Source organism: Antedon mediterranea, chromosome 5 (genome assembly GCF_964355755.1).
Source record: "Antedon mediterranea chromosome 5, ecAntMedi1.1, whole genome shotgun sequence".
NCBI lineage: Eukaryota > Metazoa > Echinodermata > Crinoidea > Comatulida > Antedonidae > Antedon > Antedon mediterranea.
Genome location: NC_092674.1, coordinates 13,325,412 through 13,335,356, shown reverse-complemented (window position 1 = coordinate 13,335,356; position 9,945 = coordinate 13,325,412). Strand labels below are relative to the sequence as shown.

The window sequence follows — 9,945 nt, the reverse complement described above, 5'->3', positions numbered from 1 at the left end:
TTTGCTGAAACGACGACGGACTGTTATTACCATCTCCTCCAAAAATGAAAAAAAGATCCATTCTGTGTTTAAGGTGTACGTTAGCGGTCCACCATCTTTTGTACAAATAGGCTCCGTAACAGTTATTGAGGAACTGAATGTACTGAATACCGTACTGTTTTGTCTAAATTGTTGTACTTTGCACTTATTTTAAGACAATTACCAGTGAAGCCATACACTGAATAAATGATAAACTTAACGGATGAGAATATATATATATATATATATATTTTTGTTGTATATTTACACATGAATGTTTCCTTCATCGATTATACAGTGTAATAATACATACATAATAATTATTACCATCAAGAATAAGGTTTTCCAATTCCGATTTGGTAGAAAAAGGGTAAATCGAAACATTTTAGTTTAATGAAATTCGATTGACATGAATAGGAATAAAATACGTGTTAACAATTGTTGAACTGTGTTTATAAATTTAACGATAACAAAAGGTTCACAATAACGTAATCATAATTTGTTAGCAAAATATTTTCACTTATTGTGTAAATAATAACTTTAAGTAAACTATAAATTATAATAAAAATAAGCCAATTCAATTTAGGACTAAAAGTTTGTCTTCAGCCCACGTATAAGCATGTTGAAGCATCATTTTTTTGTACGCATTCTTGGTTTTCCAAAACTCCAGCAGGTTTTCGTTATCGTATTCCTAAGATTGCGAAACCTCTCTAATATTATCTGCACTTATTGTACGTTTACGTGGAAAGCAACATTTCCATCACAGCGTTTTGCAACAGAAATTAAGCAAGTAGACACAAAAAAAAAACTACCTGTATTGAAAAATTATACATACTGTATTATAATACTCGAATACAAATATCGTGTTTAAAATATGAAATCAAAAGTTATATTTCTGAAGAAAACTAAAACAATAAAATAAGATGTTTTCTAGGGCTTTTGTACATAATACCAAGCCAAAATAGCTCCTGTATGTATTTTTATTGAAACATTCTTTTCCTAATTACATCATGACAGTGTTGTTGGGTTGTATTACTTACCAGTTTGCAAACAATGGAGTGTGTAATTAAGTTCCTCATTGATGTGACTGGTTATAAAGCTTTATGACGGTCAGTATGTGACCAAAGATTAAGGGTTTGTCAACCAATGCTGCTGGTACTTTAGATGGATTTTGTTGAGGTCCATATAATTATAAATACATCGTATTTAAAAAATGATGATCAAGAGCATCTTTCTTGATAAATGTGTCGTTACCCCGTGTTCTCGTTAACATTAAGCCCTGTTGATGTTACAGCAGTTACCACCACTACCTGCACCCAATCCTAAAGCTATATCCTACAGTTTGGCGTCCTGCTCTAAACCATTGCGATTGGCAATACCGAAGCGTGCTTCCAAAGTTATTATAAGCAATATGATTGCGCACTTAAACTTACAGGTGTGTAATATTTTCCCGAATATTTCTCCGATAACACAGGGTACTATGGTGTATTTTAGTTAAACTTTAATATGCAAAATTTTCCGATGCAGTAATAGCTGTACGTGATTCTTCAACAATTAAGCTCATAAAGATAATGCGTAAATCAAATCCAAACTCTGCTCACATTGTTCTCAAGATGGTTTAAAAATCAGAACCAATATTAAAAATTGAAGACAATCAATGATCGCAAAAAATAGATTTCAAACAAATTGAGGTATTTGATTGTTACTGCAGAGTGCATGTATTTATTTTATATTACTTTATTTCCTATTATTATAGAAGTTTCTGCCCTATGAATATTCATTTATTCTGTTACTTTCTTATTTGCATTCTCATTTACATATTATTTTCCAAGTGTGCACAGTGTGCTGTTTCTCCTTTGTTTTCCTTTGTCCTAATTTTCTTTTGTTCTGTTCAGTTGTTGTTTGCCTGTGCAAGGGTACAGGTCTGTGCAAGTGCACAGCAGCCATTATTTTTCTTTTACCAGCTCTAGCTCTACAGTTTATTATTTACACTTTATTAATATTGGATATCTCTGGGATTTTACTTTGTTTTGGAATTACTTTGCAAATGTTGACATTATTGTGGATGGTGCATATTAAAAGAAGTACTTTAAACATTAATTTTACTCTTTTAATTTCTGTATGTTGTGAGAGCTGCGTACATTAAAACAAGGAATCAACAGCAGCTGACCTAATTGGTAGATCCAATTAAAGTAAAAGAAAAATAATTATATAGTAATAATTATGGAGAAAAGAGAGAGAACGTTAACTGAGAAGGGTCTCGAATATAATCGTGATGTGAAGATTAGGGCCTTTACTAGTGAAAGGAGGCGGTTGCACAGACTTATAGACGCTGTGAGTGATGCCGTAGAACCAAATGAGGGTATCATAAGTGACATGGTAGACCAGGAGATAATACTACGTGAAGTATACTCAGAGCTATGTCCACTTTTGAATGTTGTTGAAAGAGAAGAATACACTAATATGTTGCAGTTGTCGCATAATGAAGTGACAAAAGATCTGCATCGACGAGGTCAAGTTGCCGAAGCTGAGAATCTAGGTGTAGATACATCTGGTAATGTACAAGCTAGTGGGAAACCATGTCGTTCAGTGAAAAGTAATTCCTCTAGGCACTCAACACAACATTCTTCACATCACTCTCATTCATCAAGACATTCGTTTCGGAAGTCGAAACCTTCATCTAATGCTTCTTCTACTTCCCGGAGATCTTCGTCAAGTGCAAAAAGGGAACACTTAAGAGTTCTCGAAGAAGCCAAAAGGACAGAATTGAAAGCTGAATTAGAATTTAGTGGAATGGAACACAAACTTAAAGAACATAAACTTAAGGTTGAACGTGAAGCGGCAGAACATAAATTTAAGGTTGAACGTGAAGCGGCAGAACATAAATTTAAGATGGAGGAGAAGATGTTAGAAATTGAGTTTGAGAATTCTTTGATTGAGCAACAGAAGGAGTTAGCAAAGATGGAAGCTAGAATAGATGTCTTGCGTGAGGAGGATGTAGTGAGTGATGACTCACAGGCATCGCAGTGGCGATGACGATGATTACATTCCTCTTGGGTTGCAGAAATTCCTTGATGATCTACCAAAGGCGGTTGGTGAACCAACAGCAGTTGTGGCAAGATCTAAATCTGTTGCAGAATCAGCTCAATTTACTATTCCTTCCTCAAATGTATCTACAACCACGAGTGTGACTGTACGTACCTCTGCCACTTCTACTTCTACTTATATTGCAAAGTCGGCAATAGACACTTCCACCCATATTATTTCCACTAACATTAACCAACCATTATCATTTGCAGAGGTACGCAACACTACTGTTACCAAGGTCCCAAATATTATTGCTTCTAGTACAATGCCTGCAACTAACTTTAATATTAATTCAACAGCTTCTCAGGCGTACACAGTTCCTGCAAGTTCAATTTATGCTAATGTACCATCACTGTACGTTCCAATTTACACCTCTACCTACGTGCCTGTGTGTGCGACGTCAACTTACGTTACTAGTGCGTCGTCAGTTGGTGTACCTGTGAATTACTTACCAGTTTGTACAGCATCAGTGAGTATACATCCCACGTCAAATTACGTTCCAATTCGTGCGTCGTCAGAAGTACCTAGTACTTAGGTGCCATTTAGTGCAGCACCAGTGAATGTACCAATGACTTACCTTCCTGTTCCGGTGTGTGTGTCATCTGGCAGTAGGCCTACACCTTCGACGTATCTATATACTTCATCAATTAACACAACTTCTATATCATCATCTAAGAGTGTACCTGTAGTATCTATTCAGTCGTCTACTGTAGGTGTGCCTGCAGCTGATGTGCGACCAGATCAAGTATCCATTTATGACACTAACATTTTACGTCAACTTACCGATTCATTTAAGCTACCGCCTGTTGTAGTGGAGAAATTTGATGGAAACCCACTGAAGTTTCCTACGTGGGAAGCAGCATTCTCTTCCTTGATAGAATGTAAGGCGGTCTCAGTTAATGAAAAATTGTATCTGCTAAGACAACATCTGGATGGTAAACCAAAAAGCTTGGTGGAGAACTACTTGTTACTTGGAACGGAAAATGCGTACTTGAAGGCTAGGCAAGAGTTGCGCAATAGTTATGGTCACAGCTCCGTTTTAGCACAGGCATTCCTGAAGAAGTTGGATTCCTGGCCCAAGATTAATGGAAGATATCACGTAGGGTTACGCGACTTTTCTGACTACATCAATGAAATTGTAGCTGCTCAGGCCACAATCCCAGATTTAGGCATACTTAACTACTCTGCGGAGAATTGCAAGATTCTTAATAAGTTGCCAGTTTACATTGAGACCAAATGGAGAGGGATAGTGGCTTCGTGTCAAAAGAATCAAATAAGTCCATCCTTTGCGCAATTTGCTGTCTTTTTGACAAATAAGGCAGTAAAAAGAAACAAACTAAAACAACTCTCAATGTAAACGGTAATGAAATAAACAATCCAACTGATATTGCTAATCATTTTAATAAATATTTTTGTTCAATTTCTAATGAACTTGCATCCCATTTTAATGACAACCAAAACGATATTACCGTTGAATCGTTATCACAATTTCAACAACGTTTCAACTTTAAAGATATTAATGAAAATGAAATTGAAGCTTTGTTGGAAAAGTTAGAAATTGGAAAAGCTACTGGAATTGATGGGATTTCCGCTAGGTTACTTAAAATTGCATCTTCACAAATTTCTCAAAGTCTTGCCTTTTTGTTTAACTGGTCATTAAGATCTGGTGTTATTCCAAGTGAATGGAAATGTGCTAAGGTTACTCCGCTTTATAAAGGAGGATGTAAACATAAACTTAACAACTACCGTCCAATATCTGTTATACCTATTGTTATGAAAGTTTTTGAAAGATGCATCCATAATCAAGTTATGAATCATATAAATGAGTTTAATTTATTATGTAAAAATCAATCTGGTTTTAGGTCGTTACATTCAACTTCTACTACACTGATAGATGTATGCAATTATATATATAAAAATATTGATAATGGCTTGGTAACTGGAGCAATTTTTCTTGACCTAAAAAAGGCGTTTGATACGGTAGACCACGATATTTTATTACGTAAATTATGCACCTTTGGAATGATAAACACTGAGCTTGCATGGTTCAGTAATTATTTAAAAAATCGCAAACAATTTGTTAATTTTAATGGAAAAAAATCTGAAATTTTAAATGTCAACTATGGGGTACCACAAGGCTCAATTCTTGGCCCTTTGTTGTTTATTTTATACATAAATGATTTACATGATAGTGTTGATGGGATTTGTAAAACAGTCCTCTATGCAGACGACACTGCGCTTTTTTATGCATGTAAATCAAATGAAGAGCTTACAACAGTTTTAACTGAACAGTTGGAAAATGTAAAACAATGGTTAGATAAACATAAATTAACTCTAAACATTGATAAAACCAAATACATGCTTTTTGGTACTCATGCACGTGTTAATAAAACAACAGATGAAACAGTAATTTTTGATAACATTCCGATTGAGATGAGAAAGTTGAAACGTTTAAATATTTGGGACTTACATTTGATGAACAACTCTCATGGAAAGTACATATTGATTCTATATGTGCAAAACTATCAACAATTCTACATCTATTTTATAGATTGAAAAGTTTTACATCTCTTAAAATTATTAAAAGATTATACAATGCTCTATTTTTATCACATATTGACTATTGTTCAACAGTCTGGGGTACTGGTTCAAACGCCCATATTTTAAAATTGCAAAGGGTACAAAATAGAGCTGCACGATTAACACTAGGTGCTGATATTCGAACTCCTGTTAGACAAATGCATTATGATTTAGGTTGGCTAACAATTAAGACAAGAATTGAATATCATACAATTTGTACAATATTTATATGTTTACAAGAATCTGTACCTTCATACTTATGTGATGTTTTGCAATATATTAGTAGTGTACACAATATTCAAACCAGAAACTATGAAAATAATCTGTTGTATTTGCCCAGATGTAACCTCAAAATATACAAACGTAGTTTTGTTTATTATGGAAGTTCACTCTGGAATGGCCTACCTTATGAATTAAGAAAACAAAACAATTATAACCGTTTTAAATCACTTGTTAAGATTCATTTATTGTTGCCGGTGGTCTAGGATGGTTCCAGTGAAATATATTTAAATATGGTATAAAAGTATAATAATAATGAGAACATGCATTGAAGTTTAGTTTTAGTTTAAGTTTTAGTTTAAGTTTAGTTTAAGTTGTTTTCAAATTTTGTTTAAATGTGCCGTAGGGCCCCTCGGAAGAGCAGTTTTATTTTATTACAGAGAGGGCTACCCTACTAAAAGAAAACGAAATAAATAAATAAATCTTGAATCAGTCAACTCACTAGAAACAAATTCATTCATAAACGCCTTACGACGTTTCTTAAGCATAAGAGGTCCAGTATACCAGATGCGATCGGACCAGGGAACACATTTTGTTGGGGCGATCAACGAGTTCTGTAAAGTGCAAAACTTTCTACGTGACCAGCAATGTAGATGGATACTTAATTTTCCCACAGCAAGTCACATGGGAGGCGTATGGGAGCGTCAAATAAGGACTGTGCGCAGTGCGTTGACACAATTATTGAATAGCTGTGGAGATCATCTGTGTGACGAAACTTTTCGCACATTTTTTTGTGAGGTACAGAGTATTGTAAATTTACGTCCGTTAACTGTAAACAATCTTTCAGATCCTACAGCTCCAGAAGCACTCACACCGAATCACTTGTTGACAATGAAGTCAAATATTCTGTTACCACCACCAGGCGAATTCCAGGCAAGTGATATATATTGCCGAAGGAGATGGCGGCGGGTCCAGTTTATGGCCAATCAGTTTTGGCATCGGTGGCGTAACGAGTATCTCACCACTCTTCAAACCAGACAAACGTGGAACGTCACTAGAAGGAATTTTTGTGTAGGTGACATAGTTATCATCAAGGATGAAAATGCACCACGCAATGATTGGAAGCTTGGTCGAATTGTGGAAGTGATGAAGAGCAAGGATGATCTCGTATGGAAGGTCAAACTTCGTCATCAGAGTGGTCATTACGAACGACCTATTCACAAGTTGATATTGTTAGTGGCTAGTGATTCTTGAAGTGGTCCAATCCCAGTCAGGGAGCCAACCGTTTGATGCGTATTGAGAAAATGGAATCAAGAAATTTGTTTATTTTAATATGAACTTTTTGCTTGGATATGCATTAGAACTTTTGAGTGTACTTATATGTTATGTTTCAACAAGAACTTTTATATTTAATTTACAAGGACTTCAATGTTAATGTAATTAGTTTACGTCCTTGAGGGAGCCATGTTACTGCAGAGTGCATGTATTTATTTTATATTGCTTTATTTCCTATTATTATAGAAGTTTCTGCCCTATGAATATTCATTTATTCTGTTACTTTCTTATTTGCATTCTCATTTACATATTATTTTCCAAGTGTGCACAGTGTGCTGTTTCTCCTTTGTTTTCCTTTGTCCTAATTTTCTTTTGATCTGTTCAGTTGTTGTTTGCCTGTGCAAGGGTACAGGTCTGTGCAAGTGCACCGCAGCCATTATTTTTCTTTTACCAGCTCTAGCTCTACAGTTTATTATTTACACTTTATTACTATTGGATATCTCTGGGATTTTACTTTGTTTTGGAATTACTTTGCAAATGTTGACATTATTGTGGATGGTGCATATTAAAGGAAGTACTTTAAACATTAATTTTACTCTTTTAATTTCTGTATGTTGTGAGAGCTGCGTACATTAAAACAAGGAATCAACAGCAGCTGACCTAATTGGTAGATCCAATTAAATTGATATTGTGAAGTAAAAACAGCTCAATTTAGAGCACACACTGACTAACCTAACCATTTCTATTTCGAACTCTCTACAAAAACCGGTGTCCTATTGTATAAAGGTGACGTCATTAAAAAAAATATTACTTTAGATTATTAACATGGACAATATTCATGATTATAATTTCAAAGATCACGACTACTTCTAATTTAATATACCTGATTTAAATTCATCGTATATCATGACTAATTCGGTTACAGTAATAATAAACTTTTTATCATCAATAAATTAAAATGCCTCTCTATTTTCAACATTTGTGTACAAAAGAATAGATATTACATTGTGTAATTTGACTGATAATAAAGTGCTTATTTTCAACAATCTTGTGTAACACAAATTAAATCGGGGGTTGTAATTGTATTAAACTACTTTGGAGTAGCTTTGCGTCATGGAGTTTTGCCCTACTCTCCACAGTTGTTTAATAAAATTACAACCCTGTTGGTACAGTACCCGCTGCTTACTTTGGGCTTGAATCTAACCACTAGTCATCAGCGAAAGATCAGCGATCTGGAGGTCGTGGGTTCAAGTCCCACCCGAGAACTAATTGGAATGCGAAAGTGTTCTCAATAATGTACTTAATATGAAGAATAAATTACGTCAGAGTAGAGCAAAACATCTGACCAATTACAAATAAAATCCCATCAACTATGAAACATAGGGGAAAATATAGATATTGGAATGTAAGATTAATAGGAATTCTTTCCCCTCATCTGGCCTTTAAGATAATTTTTCTTGATCACATAGAATTGACTTAAATACAATATTAATTAGCTTTTTGTAGAAGACTACAATAACATGATGTTTGTAATTATTTCAAAATGAATGGTCACCTTTAAATACGGCTGCAGAAAAGGGCCACACAGCCGTTTGCACTATATTGCTCAAGGCAGGTGCTAAAGTTGATCTTCCAAACAATGTAATTGTTACAAATATTATTAATAACAGGTGCTATATAATTCAGTTTGATTAAAAAAAATAATAACAATTTTACAATTTAATGGGCGTCTGTAGAAATTCAAATTACTAGGCTGGTTTCGCCTAAATCCTTATTTCCAATAGGATAATAATTGACATTATAATAGTAAAAAAAAACATCGAATATTACAATAATATACAAAAATACATACATTAATGATATAAGTAGTTCTTTGATAGTTACAGCCAAATGAAACATTGGTCTCTTATGATGTAGTGTCATTATTTACCAAAACACCAGACAACAAGTCTCTCAAAATAACTGAAGAACGCTTACACTGTGATAAACAACTATCAGAGAGAACGTGGTTACATATCAACGACATTATGGAATTGCTTCAATTGGTACTCAACACCACATATTTCAGAGGGGATATCTACCAGAAAAATTCAGGTATGGCCATGGGTAGTCCATGTTCTCTGATTGTTGCGAATTTATTTATGGAATGGCTGGAAAATGAGGCAATAACTACAGCTCATACCGACATAAAACCGAGGATATGGAAAAGGTATGTAGATGACATTATAACAATAATTCCCAAGGATGCGACACAACCATTATTACAACACTTCGATGATGCCATTAATTTCACTTGCGAAGAAATGTCCTTAACAGACAACTCTATCCCATTCTTGGATACACTAGTTTTAGTTGATGGGGAAGGCAACATCAACACTAAAGTTTTTAGGAAAGCCACCCACACAAATCAATACTTGGACTTTAACTCACATCATCCTCTACAACACAAGTTATCCGTTATCCGCACACTCTACACAGATGTAACACGATAATCACAAATAATACAGACAAACAGAACGAAACTAAGAATATACATACTTCACTTAAACAATGTAACTACCCTACATGGACGATTAGAAAGGTACAACGTAACTAAGATAAACAAAAAACGGACACACACCCCGAAACAGAAGACATAAGAGGGTCGATATCCATCCCATTTATATTCAAGGCCTGTCAGAGAAAATCAAGAGAACATTTAAAAAATATAACATACGAACATACTTTAAACCATCTAACAAAATAAAAAACTTAATCGTCCGACCG

At 34.5% G+C, this 9,945-nt stretch overlaps 1 protein-coding gene across 1 annotated transcript; it reads left to right on the top strand.

Moving 5' to 3' along the window:
• The first annotated feature begins 9,206 nt into the window (after positions 1-9,206).
• On the top strand, positions 9,207-9,671 carry LOC140049712 (uncharacterized). The gene has a single exon (XM_072094661.1). It carries the CDS (start codon positions 9,207-9,209, stop codon positions 9,669-9,671), a length of 465 nt encoding a protein of 154 aa, XP_071950762.1.
• The last annotated feature ends 274 nt before the right edge of the window (positions 9,672-9,945 follow it).

Coding starts and splice junctions, on each gene's coding strand:
- LOC140049712 (XM_072094661.1), top strand. CDS start 9,207: ATGGAATTGCTTCAATTGGTACTCAACACCACATATTTCAGAGGGGAT.